This window comes from Athene cunicularia (genome assembly GCF_003259725.1).
Source record: "Athene cunicularia isolate RWA chromosome Z unlocalized genomic scaffold, athCun1 chrZ_part2, whole genome shotgun sequence".
Taxonomy (NCBI): Eukaryota; Metazoa; Chordata; class Aves; order Strigiformes; family Strigidae; genus Athene; species Athene cunicularia.
Window position 1 is genome coordinate 22,288,627 of NW_020799143.1, and position 22,566 is coordinate 22,311,192.

At 36.4% G+C, this 22,566-nt stretch overlaps 1 protein-coding gene across 1 annotated transcript in view; it reads left to right on the forward strand.

Moving 5' to 3' along the window:
* Nucleotides 1–54: 54 nt before the first annotated feature.
* Nucleotides 55–22,566, forward strand: part of BNC2 (basonuclin 2) — a 300,552-nt gene continuing 278,040 nt past the window's right edge. The window contains exon 1 of the mRNA XM_026866323.1: nt 55–143. Coding sequence (XP_026722124.1) covers nt 141–143 — 3 coding nt within the window. The 5' untranslated portion in view covers nt 55–140. The remainder of the gene's footprint in view (nt 144–22,566) is intronic.

Genomic DNA, 22,566 nt, shown 5'->3' on the forward strand with positions numbered 1-22,566 from the left:
GTGGGGGGAGAAGACACGGGGGGAGAGGGGGAAAGAGAAGGAGAGGCGCTGAGAGTCCAGAGGCAAAAGGAAGGGTGCAGGCACAGCCGCTGAGAGGAGATCGAGAGACAGGGGGTGCACTTGACAACCAGCATGCAGAGATGGTAAGAAGTTTCCAGCAGCCTTTCGTTTTCATTTTAGCCTTTACTTTGGTTTGATTTGATTAATAAATTGTGCAGTAACACAAGCAGCCCTGCTCGCTATCCGGTGTGTTTCAGCCTTCAAAATAAACAAGCAGCCGAACAAGGCGAAAGAGTGGGATAATAAATAAATCAGCCCTGTGCTGCTTGGATTGGGGGAAAAAATGACTAAGAGGCTGTGCTAAACTTTAAGTGAGTTTGGGGGGTTGAAATGGGATGGCCACGTGCTTTTTACCGCCTCCTTCACTCCACTAAAGATGAGGGGCTAATAATGTAAGAAAAGTGTGTGCATATGGAGGGAGGGAGAGAGAAGGTGGAGTGGGGTTCAATCGGACATGCGGTGGTCTGATCTTTTTTGGACACCACCTTCTGCTCGGATATTAGTAACGTTTGCACACAATGTCAAGGTAACATTTGAGAGCTGGGGAAGGAGCTCTGTGTTTGCGTGTGAAACAACGCCTGAGGCAGGGAGGCAGAAGTGTAAATCCACCTTCCCTCTGTAACTCTTCTTCTTGTTGTGCATGTGCTTGCAGTTTGCACCTCTCCAATCAGAGATTGTTAACAGAATTTGCAGAGTTATGCAGATGCCCTAACTGTAAAAAGGAGGGGGGAGCCCCAGAAAAACAACTGAGCTTACTTCATGTGCTTTGCAAACGTACGTCCCCTTTACAGCAGGGGTTTTGCAAAGCAGTGTTTGGGCTTTCATGGCCTCTTAATTTAAAAAATAAAAAATCGAAATGACTGAGGACCTCATTTGACTGAGGTCCGTTTGTCTGGGTTGTGATGTGAGGATAGGTTAAAGAGCTGCAAAGAACAAGCACGTTTAGAGTCATGACTAACATAACATGCATCATGATAACTGTTAGTATTAACAAGTGGACTGACCTCAGTTAGTGACCAACAGTGATCAGCTCAAATTCAATGAAGTAGTATATTTTCAGTCAATGACTACTGCCTTGCTTCCAGTCAGCTTTTGTCACCACACTCTAGAGATGTTATGTGTGTCTTGTGTGCCTTGAATATATATACGTGCATGCACACACACATGTGTTTATATATACGTCTATACATATATGTGTGTGTATGTATGTACATACATGTATGCATGTATATACAGCACTCAAAGTATAGATACAGTGTATGTCTGTATGAATGAAGGGAAGAGCTTGAGATGGAGGGTTTGTATTTTTCCCTTCTCTCACTAACATGACATGTCTTGTTGCAGTGATCAAAGCCACAATTGGAGTGTAGGAGATGCACTGTCAAATGTAGGCAACAATTAAAAGAAAAAAAAAAAAAAGAAAAAAAAAAGAAAGAAAAAAGAAAAAATGAAAAAAAGAGGTGAGAAAGCAGCGTGTGCCCAGGACTGTGGTTACAGTAACACTGACAGAAATTAAAGTGGTTTTGAAAGCAGCATGCGATTTATGATGGTTCCCATTTACCCTAGAGTCAAGCTGTTGTAGAACTGATGCACAAAAGACATCATGTAATAATCCGATGTACCCAGCATTAAAGTGGCAACGAGTGTCGTTTTTTGTGTGTGTCTGGCCGACAGTTAAAATGGTTTGAAGCTATTTTTATGTAAGAAATCAAAGCAGGATATTACATGTTTCTTTTCTTAACCTGTATGTTAGCCATGCATAACACTCGTTGAAATATTTTTTAGTGGAAGTGGGCTCTTATTTCTTGGTATCATCCGTTTCCTCTCTGTATTATAACCCACCTCCGTAGAGGAATTTTAAAACAGAGTAATGTTTTTGTCATAGTTTCAGAGTACAAATGTTCACAGTTTAATCACTGAGTTCATTTCAGACAGTAATATTTAATAAGCCTGATCAGCAGATCTGCACAGGAATACCAAGTTCCTGTAAAAGTATGTGGAACTTTCCTTGCCCTTAAAAATTGCAGGAATTTTTAATCTGAAATTTGCTGTCTAGTATTAATGAACCATATAGCTCTATGTATGTTCTGCTTTAAATTCCTAAAGGACATGAATTTCAAAATTTACTCACTAAATATTTCAAATGATCCATCTTTACGTGATCCAGATGCAGGAAAAACTATGTAAATTATAAACTAATTTGTTACGATCAAATTTTGAAACTCCTTTTAAGACCTGGGGTTTTGAAAGTGTTCCTTAAGCACACGTTACACACATAATAGAAAAAACCCTGCCTTGGTACATTATTTTGTAGAAATACAACACTGACATTTTAAGAGAAAAAAACCTGAGATCTATATCTTTAATCACTGCACTTTTATTATTGAGATATTTGTGAAAGATGAGTATGTGATTACATTAAGTAAAGGAACAGTCAAAAGCAGAGATGACTATTGCTATATTAAAATATAAGTGTTACAGTTTGAATTTTCTAGTGAGTTTTTGAGTTCAGTGCTTTACATAACATTTTGTCCTAATCTTGCTTGCTGTCAGAGATGTTTCATGGTTGTGCAATTGCTGCAGTCAAGAATGCCAATTTGCATTCCAGGAGTGTCATTTGATTACTTTTATCTGCACAGCTCGAAGACCAGCCCAGACCTCTCATTTCATCTTGCCATGTCACGAGTCAGTGCTGTGTCGTCTTTTCAAAAATCTGCCTGATTTAGACAGGAAAGAAAAGTACTTTCATGTAGCAGCCGCAGTCCCCTGCTAACTTGTCAGCAGCAGTGTATGATTCACTTGGGCCCTGAAGAATGGTACAGAGACGAGGGTTAGGCAGTTCAATAAGCCCATGGACAGGTAGTGTGTGACGTCCCAAGAGAGCTTAAGTTAATGAAGAACAGGTCTGCTTAGTTCTTCACACTCTGACCTGGTGCTGTCCCCACAGTTTTCTCATTTGATCTTTCCCAGCAAATTGATCTTTTCTAGTACTTTTTTGCCTTCCAAGTTAGTCCTTGTGGGACTGAAATTAGCAGAGCAACTTAAGTTGGATAATACAGCTGTTCAGAAAAGAAGAAATTGGACACTAGCTCATACAGGGGGGAGGGGAAAGTAAGCTATTCTTTCTGTTGTTACTCAGAATTCCCTTTTTTTGTTTTATTTTAGAAAAGTTCGCTATAGCTGTACTACTTTGGAAATTTGCTTTCTTTTTTATTTATAGTCTGTATGGATGGTCCATTGCACGCTGCATTAAACGTGTATCATTTAAATAAAACAAACATGCTTGCCGCATAGACTGCAGGTTTGCTTTGGTATTTATCAGTTGAACTTGCTTGTTAGAAATGATTTGCTAGTCTGTAATGAGACTTTTACAGTCGTTGTAAGACATTTTAAATATCAATTGCACATGCCAACTACATTATTTATAGCCTGCTAAATAACTGTAATTCCATAGTATCCAATGCTGAAATGCAGTGGAGATTAAACAATAAAAGCCATTACAAATGGTATGTGTAAATATTACGGTAGGTGAAAATACAGTCAGCAAATTACCACTGGCATTACTGGTTTTCTGGAAAACCAGTGTATACAAACAGATTGGTTTTGAACTAAGACACTGTAAAATCTGCATTCTAAAATGGGGCTATGGTATTGCCTATCATTCTTTTTTTACATTATTTTACACATTGTAATTGGAAAGTGGAATGGAAGTGTGTTAGTTTTTGTGTGTGTGTCTGTGTGTATTTCAATACATACATGGCTAGGTTGTCAAACAATGTAAGATTTCAAACTAGAATTCGGTAAATAAAGTGTGAGTTGTAAATGATTAAGAGAGTCTTTAGTATGCTGCACAATAAAAAGCAGCATTAAACTTTCTTTATTTCACAGCAGATGTTCTCACGTATTATCCATGTCCTTTCAAGTTGTAGAATTGAAAACACTGCTGAATTAAAATAACACTTATTATGTAAGGGGAATACTGCTCTAATTCTCAGTATTGCCTTTGAAAATGGGAAGGAACTGTGAAGGATCACTGGTCAGTTAAGCTGCTCTGCAGAGCTAGAGGGAGCTTCATGATTTTATCAGATATGCCATAGGTAGGAAAAAGGGAAAAAATATTGTAAATAAGGAAGGGCTGATTACTACCTTTTTTTCAGAGCCAAAGACCTAGAAATTGGACTTTGAGGTGGCTTGAGTCGTATGTTACACATATATGTATGTCACTGGGATTTGTGGGTGACTACAGATCTTGTCAATTTCAAGCAAACAGAAATGACCAACAGCAAAGCAATTACATTAAAACAAGTCCAAGTAAAACATTGGAATTTATACAAAAATAAAATGTATATTTTTTTCCTCAAAGATATAAGTTTCTGGCAGTGTCTCTCTTCGTTTTTTCACAATGGATGCTGTCACCAGAATTTGAAGTCTTTTCGCTGAATATTATTAAGTGAAAGAGTCCTGCCTTTCAGTCTGCAGGTTTGCATGTGTCTTTTGATTTAATGTTTTAATTTGATTTAATGTCCACTATTAGTATGTGTTAGGAAAAAAATGTGCATGTCTGGAAATACAAAAAGTTCCCCATAAAACATAAAACAAATAGAGTATATCTGTCATTTTGGAAATGTATGTCACTTCCTAATCTAGCCAGGAATTTGTACTTAATTTAGAGGAATATCCTTTAACATGGCTTAGTAAAAAGCATCTGTTTAAACCTTGTATTCTGTGTCAGTTTCATCCCACCTGAATTCTGACATATTTGTTTTAAAAATGCATTGATCATAATTGCTGCTTAATAGTTATGTGGCAGCTTTTACAAGCATTACTTTCGACAAACTTTTTATGGTTTAAGTAAATGATATAATCCAGTGAAGTAAACTAGCAGATTTGTCTCCTTTATCTCTTGCACAGTAGCTCTCATTATGTGCTGTGCTTAGTAAAAGCCTTTATTTGTTGATTATTAGAATCTTAGTACACTCAGGAGTTTTGCTGTAATTTAATGTGGTTGTTCAAAGAGGTTCTGTCTTTTTAGAATCTTTACATAGAACTCTCACCACACGTTATAAATATGTATATTTTATACTCCAGATACATATGCAAATACTTTTTTCTTATTTTACGTAAATCAAGGTTTTTGGGAGAGAATTCTTTTCATCTGCAGCATCTATTTCAGTACTTCTCTCATGAAACACTTTATGTTAAAAACCCACAAATTCTAATAACTTAATCAGATTTGTTTCTGTTTTGCTACTTTAGAGAGGGTTGGCTTTTTTTTTTTTTTTAATGGAGTTGAAATGTTCTACTATGTACTTAACTCAGATTTTTGTAGACAATTATAAAAAGCTAGAGAAGTTTTAAAAACATGCTGGGCATTGCAATTATTTTTTAATTATGGAAAATAGAATGTCCATAATGCTGATTCATAAGTCACAAGCCAAAAGAAATCAAAATTCCATAAGCTAACCACTAAAAAGTTTTTAAGTCACCATGGTCTGGTGTACTGTCTGGAAGTTTAGCTATGTTTTTGCAGCATATTACAATTGGTTATGTCTACAGTTCAGCTGCACATAAAACTTAAGAAACTAGGCCTGTTAGAATTCTTCAGCTACAGGGAAAGTTTTAGATAGTATGCAAAGCATATTATGAACTGTTACCAGCTGTAAATGAAGCTGAGTGTATGCACAACACCCATCATGCTGTCTTGTCAGCTGGAATCACACTGAATTAGTGTTTCAACTTTATCGTATTTGTCAAATATGTATTATTTTGAAACTTGTCATTTGTGCTTTTACTCAATTCTTTTTAATGTTGAATACAAAGATGTAAAAGCAAACAAAAAACATTTTTCCCTTTCAGTGACCTGACATTTGCCAAAATGCCCCATGCTGAAATTTCTTTTCAGTATCTTTTTTTCTTCCAAAGCCAGACATGTACCCAGACACAAAAGCCTCTGTGTATAGCAAGCTGTTTTAAATATTGTGACTCAACGATGTGCTGTCCTTTCTCTGCTTGAGCCAAGGATCTCTGCTCAGTGTCTGTGGATTACCAAGTCCCTTCTTTATTGTACCTCTTGTCAGCTATTCCTATTCATTTAACCTTTCATTAGTGTCTGTGCAGCTTCACTGTCTGGAAAGGCAAGGAAAAACCTAAAGGCCTACTGTCACAGTTATTAGATTTCTCAGTTACATCCCAGCAACCATAAAGGAGTAAGAGTCAACACTATTGTCATGCATGCTGCTATCCTGGGGTGCAACTCTTCTGTGCATGTCAAGGACATGTGCCACATGTTGATAATGCATCCCAGGGATAAATGCACAACATGGGGGATAAACCAAGGCTTGCACTAATGAGCTTTGTAGAAGTTATTGCAAAGACAAACAGTTGTGAAGGAATTTTGCTTAAAACGCTGTGTTGCCAAGGCTTGCTTGTGAGGTACTTGTCAATCATGTTAGTTTTATTTAAGTGCCATGTACTAGGGAAAAATGTTTTCTGTGACTAGGAAATGTATTCCTTTTCCTTTTTTAAGGAAATAAAGTGTACTTGAAGTAGTCCTGAGTAATACACTTTATGACTCTTTTTTCTATTTACTTGGTTTTGGATCAAAACCTGCAGATCCTCCAAATTACTTGAAAAAAATTGCAAATGTGAATTACAATGTATTATAAAATATTCCTGTTAGCTAAGCTTCAAATTCACTCTCAGAATTGTGAAAGCATTGACACAGTCTTGTCTGAGGCCTACATTTGGCTGAGAATGTCTATGTGCATCCAAGTAATTTCTTCGTTTTCCCCCCAAAGAGCCAAAATTATTAATTATGACACTGCTTCCTCATTCTGCTGAGGCACTTCCATTTAGTTCAGTGCAATATTCACAGATATTTTGCTTTGAAAGTTCCTGTGAAGACCATCTTATTTACGCTGTTAACCAAAGCCAACTGAACTCTGAGCTCTTAGATTTACAATAGTAAAAAACTGCATGCTTATTCCAGACCTCTCTATTGGATGACCTTTTGGAATGCATCTTAATTAGATTTATATCAGTAGTATTATAACAATATGATACACAACTTAATATGACTTTCAAAAGGATATTTTGATCAAAACAAAATTAGACCTACAGATTTACAGTTAAATTGTGATTTAATAATTCCCCTTAGTTCTGTGTAAAGCATAAGGGTCTAATGTTGGTCCTATTCATAGAAAGGTGGAGTAATGCCATTGAAATCAATGGAGTTAGAGTTATGTTAAACTGTTGAATGAAATCTAGTCACCTCCTTTACACTTTCCATATGGCACACTAAGAGGATTTTAATGATAAATCTAGGGGGCTACAGGAAAATTCTTAGAACTTACTTGTTTCAGATGCACTGTTTAGATTGATATCTTCAAAAAGTGTGAGTGGTCATCATTTATTAATAGGAATCAGGGGCTTTTTAGTTTTTCTTTACATTTTTGATACGAAGGAAGTGAAGCGTGGCTGCACCTTTTGCTTTAGTTCAGAACACTGAAGAAAGGGGACCAGCAATATAGTAGTTGATGCAGGAACAAGTGTCTCCACAGAAAATTGTTTGAGAAAAAAGTCAGAATAATCTTTGAATTTTCTTGTTAAAACACTGCAAACATTTGTAACACTGATACTGAATTACACTTTCTTCAAATTAAAAGAGAAGCTGTTATATTTTATGATTTGAATTAGACAAATATTTAAATGGAACAGAATCTTCAGGCATGAGTTGGAACAAATGTAGTAGTGCCTGCTTAGTTTAAAACATCCTTTCATTACTGGACTGATACTAGCTTTGATGAATCTAAAACTTACTACATGGTTTCCAAATCAAAGATGAAAGGGCCAGTTAGGAATCAAATAAATTTTCCTGTTGAAATGTAGCATTTGACATTTAGAAAGATGTGCTCAGCATGATGAACCACTTCTCTTTACTACAGCTAGCCTGGTGATTTTTGCAGTAAAACTACTTCAAAATTGAATTGAGGTATAATAAATTTAACATAAATTAATTTGGTAGTCCTAATTAGTGCCATTTTTGAACTCAAGGAAATATTTCCCTGAAAGTGCTTCTTTTCCCTTTATTATTAATAGATTTTCATTGCTAAGTAATTACTTTTGTAGTTGTTTTGATAGACTTCTACTGGTGTAACTCTATTGGCTTTATTGTGGAAGTGCACCAGCTTTCATAAATAAAGGTTTTGTTATTCACCTCATTGTGAAGTTACTGGTACATTCCTAGTACTAATCAAATGGACATATACCCCATCTGTATGTTTGAACAGTTGTTACTATTATGTACAGTAACTTACGGTCTACAGTACAATTGGGCAGTGCTTTTATGCTGATCTGATGCCAATTATGTTTCTAAAAGCCTACTGATAATACTTAACTTTCCAGAATGAGATTCTGTACAGAATCCTAGAAAACACCATGGAAAACATTTTGCTGTTCTGCTGAAGATGCTAAGTATTAGTAAAAATTATCAAGTATTACTTAAGTTACAGTGAAAACTTCTATCTTTATTGTGTGCTAGGCCATGATACTATTTCAGTTAGCATCTGTATTTTGGGTTGGCTTTTGAAGATACGATGTGACTGATGTCCCATACAATATGCCTGATCGAAATAAATGACACCAGAAGGTAGTGGCTAAGTGATCATATAAGCAATGTGAAGAGGCTGAGGATTTTATGTGCTTCAGTATACAAACTGGCATTAAGATTTTCTCCATGCTTTGGTGCAAATATTAAAAAACAATGTGTGGAATTGCCTATGTTATGTAACTAAAGGCTTCTAAGGGAATTTGTCTAAGCTGATACAATTCACATGGTAAGACAGCAAGAAAGTTAAGTAGGAACAGGAAGCAATAGTAGGTAAGTGATGTGTGATATAAAGGTTTCTACTCCTTTACTTAAACTGTGTTTATTTTTTAAATTTTGCCTTCAGAACATAAGTTACAATTTTCAATTTTCTCTATTTCCTCTTATCCACATGCATATCAGCAGTGAATCTCATTTATCATTCAATATATTTAAATGATTTAGAATGTTTAAATGATTTATAATACCAAATGATTATTCCATAAGCAGTAAATTCTTCAATTGCTGAGTGGACACTCAGAGAGGATGCAGCTATGCATCCTTTTTTGTTGCTTTTTGGAATTTTGTTGGCAATATGAAGGCAGCAAGGATGGGAATGAGCTACTTGTTTCATGGTTTGGCTTGGGCATCAGAAAGCGGCAAGCTCTTTGCCATCTCCTGCTAATTGATAGCTTCCATGAAGAGTAGTAGTCTTTTATTAAAAATATGAGGAAAAACTCTCAGTGGTGCTAGTGATGTCAGGGAAGGAGGTGGGTGAGGCTGATAGTATAATGAAAGAGCTTGAGCAGCTTATCTCTTTAGTCACCATAGCATCAGGGCAGAAGCCTTGCCTCTTTCTTACTCTGCATGCCTTTCCTGTCTCTTAATGTTACTTGTGTGTGGAATTTCATAGTCCTTTTCCTTTTAAATGTTTCACAGGTGTGGCCAGTATGCTGGGATGAGTTTTGCATAATGTGTGAGTTCTAATGCAGCATTTGGAAGTCACTGGGCTATACAGTGATCTTGTGTGTTAGATAAACCTGTGGAACATACGGGCACTTAGTGTCTTCCCACTGTCAAACACAGAAGGTCAGAAAAATCAATCTCCTCATGCAGTTGTTGCCAGACCTGTGAAGAATCAAATCACAGTAGACTGAACAGTTGCAAGAAACTCACTGAGTGGTGAAGTCAAGAGAACTGCTCTTGTCCTCACCTTTATGGATTTAAGCCTCAAAGATGTGATGTGATACAACTATTCACCTTCAGACTTCAGTTTTAAACATAATTGGTTTTCAGGATTGTTTTTGCTCTCATGGTAATGAATTTGTAACAAAGTAACACAAATGTAGCCTTGTAACAAGCAAAATATGCATGTTCCTTTTGTTTTACATACTGCAAGAATGTTTTTGATTTAATGTGCTTTTTAAAAAAATATATCAATGGCACGTATGGAAAGATGAACTACAGATGTAGTGGAAGAAAAAAGCAGCTTTCCTCTGTGTGTGTGTGTGTGTGTGTGTGTGTGTGTATGTATATATACAATATATTATGGTATATACATACCCAATATGTATGTCTTATAAATGCATTAACATATAATATAAACATACATATATACACCCATATACAAAGTACAGACATAGTACATACATACATACATGCATACATAAACATGCAAATTTTTTTTTTTTTTAATATATATATGTATAAAGGTTTTTTTCTGGACAGGCATTATTGTTACCAGAAAGGCTTTTCGGACAATTCTGGTTCTTGAGTAAGACAGAGATTAATCCTAAAAGGTGTCTGTGAAAATTAGTGCACTACTAGAAGGGAAACCAAACACTGTGCTTCCCATTTAATCTTAGGAGAAGATTTTTGAAAATAACTGATTTCTGTTTGGAGTTTTGTATTTTTTGCTTTATTTTTCTTCAGCTTTCTTACCTGTTCTGTATATTATAAAGATTCCTTCTTAGCATTCTCATACAATCTGTTGTGTTTCCTTTATGAAATACATTACCTTATTCTGTGATTTGAGTGTGTTCCCATAAGCATTACTTAAAACCAGTATAGTGAACCTGTGTTTTGTATTACAGCAATGATAACGAGACCTGCTAACAACCAAGCCTCTGATCCCTCTCTAATTCTGGGAACTAAAGATGACCATGCCAGCTCTTGTGGATATTTTCCCTGGAAAAGCAGTGTAGGATTGGATTTGTAGAAGAATCTCTACATTTTTCTTCTAAATTAGGGATCTCCTCTCCTTTAAGAAGTGTAATGACTTCCATTTATGATGACAATATTGCATGAAAGGCAAGATACTGTCTTTTGTCATACATTATAAAAGAAGAATGACCAAAAATGATCTGGCATTTCATTGGCTTGCAAAAGATGGTCTTTAATCCATTTATCTTGGGTTCTATTGCTGTTATAATGTACATTGAAGTGTACTGTGATTATATTATCATGGGAATGTTTTCACAAAGTGCAGGCTTAGTTATTTATTGTTATATTATAGAAAGTATGTCTGTATTTTCTGTGAAAAAGTTTCAGGAGTGTGAAGATTTTAGGATCCTGCTGTTCCTAGTAATATAGTCTTTGGAAAATATTTATAACTGAGGCTACTCCTAAAATTATGGGAAATATCAGGTGCTGGCAAAATGCAGTTCCAGAATGGGAAAAAGCATAGAAAAAGTTCATAAATGATGTAAAGGTTAATAGGAGCTCGGCTGAAATTAAGTCATGTTACTTAGCAGATAACTTCTTTCACTACCATTCATGTAACTGCAGTGTGCCAGACACTGAGATAGGCATGCAGAATTGCTGAGTCCTGTGTGAACAGGCACAGATGCTGTTTAACTCGGTTTCAGGCAAGGTAGAAGCTGGTGCATTTGTGGCATTAGTTTCACTGGAAGTACCGGGTGTTTTGTTAGAGGGTTTGTACTACACTTATTGCTGGCGTTTGGTACTTAAAAATCTCTCCATTAACTACTGTCTTGAAATTTCACCCCAAGATGTCAAGAAAAAGTGTTACAAACTTGAATCATAGGCTAAAGGCAGATAACATTCTAGGACCTTTCTCAAATAGAAATATGGTATATGTGTGGCAGTTAAGGATGGAGTGAACAAACTTCATTTGCAGTTTATTTAGAATGAGCTAATGGAACGGATCCTCTTCTGTCAAAGCAGTCCATACGAGATCTCACACTGACTTAAAAAAACGTTTTTGCATTTTTAAGTTTGTGATTCTTGTGAATATATCTACTGAAGACTGTTACTGCAAGGTAACGTTTAGTAGGAATTTACATGTTGTCAGCTAATTTGCACTGCTCTGATCATGTTTACTTCACTTTCAGTGTTGGCAAAGCTACATGACATATCCTGCAAGCTAACTGATACACTGTGAATCTGGATCCTGATCACCAGATGGTTCTTTGTGTAGTTTTTTTCTAACAGATATGGGTGTTTTGTCTTTAGCTTTCATGAGCTTGATGTCCAGTTGTAATTACCAGAGCTGGGAAATGTTAGGGCTGTGTTATTAACACTTTACTCTGAAGGGATCATGGGAACTTGAATCATGGCATATATTCAAGAGGGTTTTTTAATATCTTATGTTAAAGACAGCCCCTCCATGAATCGTATCTGAGTCACCATGCTCATTATCCTCATAGAACTGAGGAAAAACCTTGTCTGTAAAAGAAGTCCAGTCATCCTTCCAGAGTAGCGACTTGTAAGAACTGAAGGAGAAGGGCAATTTTATTATAAGTGATAGTTGCAGAGTTAAAAAACCCCATAATTGAATACATAGCAGTAAATGTGTGGTCTGCATAATATTATCATCTTTAGCATGTAGTCATATGTTGATTGTGAAGGACAGAAATGTGGGTAATAAAGTAATTCTGTAGTATACTGTAATGTTCTCAAAATAAAAGTCTGTCTTAAGTAGAGCAAAATCCATGGATAAACTTCATTGAATCAGAGAACCAGGTTGGAAGGATCTCAAGGACCATGTGGTCCAACCTGGCAAAAACTTGATATGGTTGATCAGTGCAATGCACATTTAGAGCTCTGTATGATTATTTGTTGTTCTGAGGTGGATTGTAACTGGAGTGCACTGAATTGTAGTATCTTCATATTTATTCATACTAGTGTTACCCTATTACTTATTTGCAACACTTGAAATGCACCAGTGCCTTTTGCATGTAGGATCAATGCCCGCAAAGTATGCAAGATGAAGTCTTTCTCTTTAGCTGAAGCTAGTTTTCTGGATGTATTGTGTTTGTGAGGCTGTGAGAATTAGGGGTGTAGTTTCTGAAACAGGCACAATTTAGACAAGGCTAACACAGGTTGATATTTTTGAGGTGTGTTCAGATGTCAACTTTTTCTTTCTTTCCCAAGATTGCCATTTTTCTCCCTGCTATGTTCATGAACTTAACTAATGCTGAATGTGTCCCACACAGCTACTATGCAGATTGTTAAACAGACTGCTTCTGGGGTGATGTTAAAGGTACTGGTGTAAAAGTGCTGTGTATTCTTCATGGGAAGTCCTGCCTTTGAATATTTATTTCTTCTCTCACACAAACATAGTGTGTGACGCCACAGGCACACTCCTTCCAAGTATTCGGCAAGGGCTGTTTTTTGTTAAGTATCTGAAGGAAGAAAAAGAAGGTTATTGTCAGGTTTTGTCTAGATGGAACATGGTATATGTTGACAGAATAAGTAATTCTGCCAACAGTGCTACATCATGTCTCTAACATTAGCTAAGTTAATGGAGGGGGCATTACTATACTCATTTTGGAAAGGCGATGTGTGGTTTTTATTTTAATTTTGTGTAAGAGTGTGAAATGAAAGAAGTTATGCTGGTAACTTTTATAAGATAGGTACAAAAATTGAATTATCTGGTTTGTTTGTGTATCAAGAGTATGTAAACTGTTTTCTAAGCACTTGAAAACCCTAAAAAAATACTACTGTCTTATGCAAATATTGGCTTTATGTATTTCAGCATGGAAAAGCCTATTAATTATGATAATTTTAACTTAAAGCGTGCTTTGCAAGATAGTAGCCTCACAAATTTATGTACTTGGAATTACATTTACAGAGACAGGTTCAGTGTCTTCTGTTACAGAGAACTGCGATCACGGGAAATCCTGTTGGAAAAATGACATTAAAAGTACTTGTTTGTAGGGAAGATGGCAAAGCAAGGAGACCCTTTCAAACATCTGAGAAAGCTTTTTTAAAATAGTTGAAGTCTAATTCTTTCTGTAGACTTAAACAAGACATCCGTAAGGTTAATCCTTATGGGCATTTCCATTATATCACATTTGGTGACTTGTTGGTTTCCTGAATGAAAACGTTTAAAAACTGGATAACTAATTGAACTGCTGAGAGTTCACTTATTCTGAATTTAGTCCTAAAGGCCCTTCCAGGGGCTATCGGTTGAAGGCATGTTGATGATATGTCTTTGACACTAATGTTCTTTTTTTTCTAATGCCAAGATAAGTACTACTTGTATAATCCTTGCCTAATTTATTTTGGAATTGATAGAATTTGGTGTTTCATCCCAGATTTAAGATCCCATGCCCAGAGTCATTAAAGAAATCTTCTTTGATTTATATAAATGTTTTGTCATAATGTAGTCTTTAGGGAAGAATTACACCCTTTCACTAAAAGAAAAGAAACCATTCAAAGGATTGAGTTTCTTTTTCTTAATTTGTAGTGTAGCCCATTTTGGTGCTGCAGGGCAATATTTTTTTCTCTTCAGCTTATGAAGGGTGTTTCAGCTGAATATGCTCATACCTTTAAAAATCATTTGGTGTGAGAACTTTTTAAGTTAGAGGGTAGGTTTTGGTTTGGGGGGTTGTTGGTTGATGGGGTTTTTTTTTTGTTGTTTTTGGTTTTTTTTCTATAATACAGTATACCCTGCCTTTGAGCTTTCAATTTAAGTCTTCTGTCATATACTGCCAAAAAGTTTGTTCAGAGCTCTGTCTGTGTTGAAACATGTATGCCTGTCCTAGTGTCATAACTAATTATATATCTTGTATGCTCACTTCTAGTAATTGGAAAGTAGACCTACCGCAGGATAAGTTTTAGTATTAGATTGTATCTTGGGGACATGTTACAGAAATCAAGTTTCCACCAAGCAGCAACTTGAATTTGTAAACAGATATTACTATTTTAAGTGCATCATCTCATGATTGTTTCTTGACATCTGTGCATGTTTGTTTTAAACTTGGGGAGAGGATATTTCTGAACTGTACCTCTGTATGCATAATAATTATACTTCTCTTCAACCACAGTATTTTGAAGAGTCTGTTGTCTCCACTTGAAATGAAGGCCTCTTGTTGCCATACTGTGTTTCTGCAAATTTTGTTTGGTAGTTCAAAACTTCCCCAAAATGTTTCTGTGCACAGTGCCTGGATAAGTTCTTCTTGGCTGCAATGCTGTTTTCAGTTCCTTACTTTAACAAAAGAAAAAAATAAGGAGAGAGACACTGACATTTTGATCAAGAGAAAAGCATAAGAGTTATAGGGAAAAGCAACACTCCCTTCATCTATTCCTTGCAGCAACCTTTGCTTTTGTTGTGAGTGTGTGTATATACATACATGTGTTTGTGTATCTACAAATTTTCCTAGGTACACTCAGAAAGAGAGAAGGAGCCTCATGGTTATATATAAAGTTTTACTTTGCGTGCTCAGAGCTAGGCTAGCAAACAATGACTTATATGCACCAGCATGTATAAAATATGTGCTCCTTGTCCATGCCTGCTGAATGAACATTTTGCCAGTCTTAAGTCTCAGAGCTTCAAATCTTGTCGCAATTAAAGTCTTAGGACTGAGCATTTAACGCTAACGGTAGGTTACAGTATTGTCAGGATGTGCTCTGATTTTGGTCTTTGTTGAATTATGAGACCACATTTTTATGGAACTCGCATGGCTACTTGCTGTTGTGCATTGAAAACTGTTACTTTCATAGAATATGTGTCATGGTTTTACTAACACTGCAACAGTAGTGCTTGCATTTCTCCTAAAGGCATACTTAAATTTTTAAGGAAAAAGAGACAAATAATGCTGATTGTTTTGCAGGGAAACATATTTTTTTATTTGCTTGATAAAGGAACTCAAGGGAACTTGTCTCTCAATACCTGAAACTTCAGATATTTTTTTCTTTTCCAAATAAAGGTTTCTTAGGTAATCATTTTATGCAAGTTTCTGTGCTCTCTGTTTCTGTGTTCAAAAAGCAGCATGATTTTGTTAAATGAGTTTGGTACTTTGTGGCATCTTCAAAATTAATGTGCATTAAATCACTTCATTTGAAAGTTTTTGACAATAAAATGTATTTTTAAGCAGTTCCAGTGTCTTGTCAGGCAATTAGATCTTTCACTTTCCTCTCCACAATAGGCATTTCTTACAAGGTTCAAAGGAGGAGAAGACTGGGTCAGTCTGACCAGGGAAAGTATAATGCTGTCCCACATTCCAGTTTTATATGGTTTTAGAACTGAGTTAATATTGCTTGCTAAGAAAGATGAGTGTACTGCATGTAAGACCTTTAAGTGATTTTTAAGCTTCAGCTTTCTTTTTCAAAGATATGCAGAAATCTAGCATTCTAATTTCTTCATAAAAATAAAACATTATTTACCAATACAAAAGAGCACACTTTATATAAACAGTTTTTTTTAAAAAAATACTTATCTGGTTTGAACTGAAGCCATTTCATTTTTTTTTTCTTTCTCTTCTGTTTTTACAACTCTTCCCTCACACATGGATTTGGAACACTTAACAAGAAACTAACCCAGCTATACCAGTGATGTGAATATTGGAGATAGAGTTGTCTGAGAAACAAGGACATCTTAGTCAGCCACTGGGGAAGAAAGGAGGCTGAGTATTTTCCTATACCACATTCTGGGGAATTTTTCTGCCATATCTATCATTCGTTTTTCTCCTCTTTGATATTTTTTCCCCCTTTGTTTGCTGTAAAGGAAGAAGGCAGTTTTGTCCTTATCCTTCAGTCACTTTGCATGTGACGTTTTAGCCTTCTTTCAGCCAGATGAAGTATTTATGGTTTTCTGCTTCTCTCTAAGCTTCTAATTCCATCTTTCCTCTGGAAATCTTATCTCAGGGTTTCCAGAGCAGTAGCAGAGAGAAACTAATATGAGAGTTTTCACTTCTGGTCACAGAAATCTTAGTTGTCAATGAAAACAAAACTGCAAGCGGTAACAGAGAGCCATGGAGGTATCAGTCTGAAGGGTCAGAAGGATTCTGCATCGTATCCATTCATTCTGTGTTTGAGAGGTTTCTCAAGCCACAAGGACTAAAATTTGAAGTACTAGCTCCAGATTTCTTACAAGTTAATGACCCTTACCAGAAAATAACTCCTACTTGCCCACAAATCTGAGAGAGGTTTTCAAGTCCTAGCAATTAGTGTACGTCAAGTTTTCTGTATAGAGAATTAGAATGTAAGCTGATCAGTCCAGTAAAAGAGAATGAGACAATTAATAGCAGTATTGACAAAGTAAATGTCATTTGACAATAACAGAAGCCATTGTACCAGTAAACTAATTGCTAGTTGACAGGAACATAAAACTATTAAACTGTAGAGTAGAGAAGTGCTGTCTGGAAGAAAAATTACTTTTCTTCCATGTAAAAAAATGTGTCAGTAGAAGAAAGTTTGGCCGGGTGGTGTTCTCTGTAACATGTAGCTGAACATAATACCAGGTTTATTTTGTCATTGTTCGTGTGCTAGACCTCACCACTGTTATGTTACTCAAATATTTAGATTATAAAACCAAAGAGTTAATAATATTCATTATAGTGATAAAAAATACAGAGTTTTTCCTTCTTTTAAATACTGCAGTGATAATTAGTAAGCAGTGCAGTAATTGTCACTTACTCTGCAGTTCCTTTTCTTAGGGGGCAGTAAGGCAAGATCCTCTGTGGAAAAGAGAACTCAGATTAATTTGCACAAATATGGCTTGATTTTATGGTAAGCATGTGTAAACAATGTAGAAATGGGTTCAGCTGTGAGAAGTGGGATTGACTTTTGAGTTGTGGGCATATTCTGTCTCCGTTAGTTCCAGAGTTATGAGTTTAGAAGGACCAAAGGATGTTTTGCAGCACTGGTCTTATGAGTAAGATACAAATACAACATTTTACCGGTAGTTATTGAGTCTGCTGCCAGTTTCTCTCTGTCATCCATTGTCTCAGTTTTAAGCTTCTGAATGACTTTTGATAAACAGAAAACTTCTCCTGTGTGTCAGCATCCTTTTTGAAGGTAACTTGTAGTGCTTTATATTTTACTCCCCTCATTGATTCGATTTTTAAAGTAAGTTTATGATAGTTTTTTAAATGCTTTATAACACATATAAAAACATAGTAAAGCATTGAAACATCATGTTTGATGACATCTTACTTACTATTGCATATTTACTGTGTATAAATATCAGAGCATATAATATCTGCATCGAATGTACATGAAAAAAACCTGTATGGAAAAACTCAGAGACCTGTGTGTATGGCAGTGCTGTTGTCTTTTGCTAGTATGCAACATATTATTGCGTTATGTCTCTTGGGAAGACAGAAAGCATTTTTAAGCTCCACAAAGTTGAATGACTTTTGTTGTGCAAAAATCCCTAAAAACAAAATCCCATCAAACCAGACCCCCAGCATCTGGTTTTCATCTGCTCTGATTGTATCAAGAGGAAACAATCCCATGTAGATGAAGAGTTGTATTCACCATGAGTTAGGTCCCTAGTGTGTTTGTAAGGGTTGAAAGAACCACTATCCAGAACTCAGAGAAACACTTGTCTGACACAGTTAGTCAATGTAACTTTTTTTTGTTTTCTAGTGTCACATTTGTATTTCCCTCATTTTTCAAGAGCTTTGTTGAAGCTAAAAGGATATTTTTTAATCCAGAATCATACACAGGGAGGTTATTCTTTCATAAAAGAAAAGTGCTGTATGTTATTTCATGCATATCAGTACCATCAGTACCATATCATTAGTCTCTCAAGGGGAGAGTGTGGGTCTGATCGTCTCCATTAATACTTATTCCCCTTTCCCATTCCCACAAATGCCTGCCAGACCTGTGATACAGTAACCAAAATTCAGATGTGAACAGACTCAGAAACATGATTGGTGCTGTCTGGACTGGAAAGGAAGGATTCCAGAAACATGATAGATGGTAAGATGAAGCCCTTCCCCAGTGTGAAATGAAGACCGTGCCTAATTTGGAGATAACAAAACATCTGGTTGCATGAGTGATCAGACTTACTCAGAAGATCTGCAAAGGACTATGATATGTCTTGTTCAGATTTACTATTTTGGAGTGGTTGAACTCCAGCTGCATTCCCTCCAATAAATGATGAGCTGTGAGAGAGACATGAGCAAACTTCAGGTGTCTGTAAGCAAGAGGCAGCAGGAACAAACCAAATTAGTGACATGGAACATCTAATGGATTTATTTTAAGTGAAAAAGTGCTTCCCCAAATCCTTGATATTTGTATAAGTGGGAAATGAACCACAGTAAATTTAACAGGTGCAGGCAGGAGCAGGTGTCTTTGCTGGTTTGGGTAAAAGAATAGAGTTCGAATTAGAGTGAACTAAAAACAAAGCAGTCCAACAGTCCTTAATGTTGCCCCTAAATCAGTGTAAAATACTATAAAATACAGTTTTGTGGCAGATTTGTGTCAGTACATTAATATGAAGGCAGATTTGGCTCCCTGGCTTCAGTAGAGATTTATATCTGTCCTTAGAACTTTGACAGGCCATGCCCTGTATGAGGTACCTTCTTACAACTTGCATATGCTTCTTGTGCTTTATGATCCTCTGTTTTCAGTAATGCCTGATCTGGATGTGTTGACTTTTTCTTAATGTCAATCAGATGGATATTACTGGTTGAATTGAATCCCATGTGGAAAAAGTAGGACTTTTAACACAGAGATTTATAAGATAAGAGCTATTTCCCAGTTGGTATAATTGACTTCATTGTAAGAATGCAGACTTTTACCACCTAAGGCTGTGGTTTCTCTGCATGAAAATGTTTTCTTGACCAGAAGGAGTCTTAGGAGAATTTGTGTTCTCTTAGGCCCCTCTGCATGTTCAGGTGTTTCTTCTGAACTTTTAATTAAAATAGGTGGTTTGTTTGAAGCATGATTTCTTTTACTCCACTGTCCTAACTAAACTTTGAATCAGTCTGTCTTTATGATTTTTTTGAATAGTAAATGTATGAGTGCCAAAACTGGACAGAGGAAAAAAAAGTAGGTTGCCCACAGCGTGTTTGTACAAAGCAACTGAAATTCGTCCCAGCATTCTGTAAGTTATCTGAAAACTACCTTCAATTAGATGAAGATGCTTAGAAAATTACTTTTGAGTAATAAACCTTAGTTTAGTGAAAAAAAAGGCAGTTCTTAAGGTTACCAAAACTTGCTTAAGTGTAACATAAAGTAATCTAATGGTCTCAGACTGGGCCTTTAAGTTACTCAGAAATATGTGTTCATATTAATCCTACTTCACTAAATGAAAGACTTTTCTATTGCTTATTATAGGTAAAAATGATTACCGATAATCACTGTGCTGGATATTGAGAAATGCTTAGTCAAGAAAATGCAACCTAGATAGATGGCTTCTGTGAATTTTTATGACGGACTAAATAGCCCAATTGTAAAATACCTTGTACTTCCATTGTCCTATGTTCAGTCCATGAGATGGTTGTGGATTGTGGATTTGATGAGTTAACATTGGCTAAGGGCCAAACTTCCACCCATCTGCTCACTTACTCCTTCAGTTCTGGCTCCTCTACTCCCCGCAGGCAATGCCAGGGGGATGTGGAATGGGAGGTTTGCACTAGGTCCGTAACAGCTCCTCTCTGCCACTCCTTCTCACGCTCTAGTGTGGATCATTTCAGGCCTTCAGGAAAAATCTGCTCCAATCTGGGCTCTCCACTGGCCACAGTTCTTTAAGGGAACATCCACCTGCTCTGGTGTGAGGTCTTTCACAGGCTGCAGCATGGACATCTGTTCTAGCATGGTCACCTCCATGGGCTGCAGGGAGATCTGGCACCTGGAGCATTTCCTCCACCTCCTTCTCTGACCTTGGTTTTTACACTGCTTTTTCTTAGTATTTTTGCCCTCCTCTCTCTCTCTCTTTGAAAGATTGTTTTGCCCTTTCTTAAATATGTTTTCCCTGAGGCATCACCACCTTGGCCAAGGGGCTCAGCTTGTGTTCTGTGGTGGGTCCACTGGAGCCAGGACAGGGCAGCCTTTGGCCTCTTGTCACAGAGGCCATCCCTGCAGTCTGCCTGTTGCCAGCACCTTGACACCTATATCGGCACAGTTGAATAAGACAATATGACGGTACTTTGCTTCAAATGAAGTTTTGTTGGTTTTTTAGTTTAGCATTGTACTTACTTTGAGAGTTTATGAAGTGTTACTGTTTGGTGGTGGTTAGGGCTTTTTTGCTTGACTTGTGAGTCATTCCTTAGCTTGCATTATTTATAGATTGGTTGCCCCACAATTAACATGGAGGGAATCTAATTTGTTCCATAGAAAAAGTGTATTTTTTTGTTCTGTAACCATTTTGATACTAGGATACATGTGCAGCCAGGCGTGTGTATAAGCAACAAGGTTTGTGGAGGAGTAGTTTGCAACAGTACAAGTCCTCACTTAGGACTTGGTTCAGTCAATCATTGGAGTAGACACTCCAAGTGTAAGCACAGTCCCATTCCTACCAAGCATATCAATTCTCTGATTATTAGCAGAACTATTTGGTGTAACTAAGAGTATTCTAACTGTTGTACTTAATGTAGGTCCTAAATGGAGAAAAATTCCATGCTTAGAATCCAGTACTCCTGATTATACAAAAAAATATGTGGTTCATTTCTGTTTTACAGAATATAGGAGTCTGACCCATTAGTGCTGCATGGTATCTAGGGCCTTAAGGTCTTCCATGATTATAATTTAACATTAAACATACTAGGCAAAAAAAGCCCTAAAACAGTTCTTTTTGTTGTTCTTGTTGAGTCAGGTATTTTTTCTGATAGTCATTAACTGTTAGAAGTCTGCCTTCTTTTACATTGCTTGGATTACTGTTTGGCAGTGTTATGTTTTGCTGTATGTGCTTAGAAGGCAAAGAGTTTCATATGAAAGGCAAATTTTTGGCTGTGTGCAGTCCTTTCCCAATGAGGTCCCCTTGCGTGGAAGATTATATGGAGAGATCGGCAGTGATGCAACTTTGTCTTCTTGCCATACATCTCTCCAGATGATTAGTTCTCTGGTTGTCTGGGTAATGCTGTTACAAACTATGTCTAAATATGGAAAGAGGGAACCTGATGAAGATTTACTTCTTTTCTGCTTATCGAGGCTAGTCCACCACGACTTTCATTATAGTTGAGTGGTAATGTTTCTTTGTCCCAAATTTACTGATATCTCACTCAAAAAGAGGCAATTACAAATTTTTTTGGAACCTCTTCATGTCAGCCATCTTGGGAAGTACCACCATGTGATCTCTCTCCAGTTAATTAAAATGTCAAGTTTTGAAGCCTGCTTCATTTTTTAATGAAACAAGCACTGTGAATTGTTTGCAGTTAGGCACTTTTGTAAGAGCAATTATCTCTAATTAATTGAATTCTACTTCCTCCAGGTTTGTAATAAAATTTCTGGTAGTGTTTTTTGGAAGAGGGGGTCAACACTTACTTTTGTCTTCCAGATTTAGATTGAGAGATTCTGAACCCAGATAAATGAAGAAGTAAGGGAACTGGCAACATGCATTGTTTTTGTAAATTCATAGTTGAGGCACAATTATAAAGTTATTGACTTTCGATACTTACGTATTTATTTTAAAACCTTTTTAGCAAGCAAATAGATAAACTACTTCTTAAAAGACCACGTGGATCTGGTTTATGACTGTATTTTGGAGTTCTCCTGTAAAGTTTTTA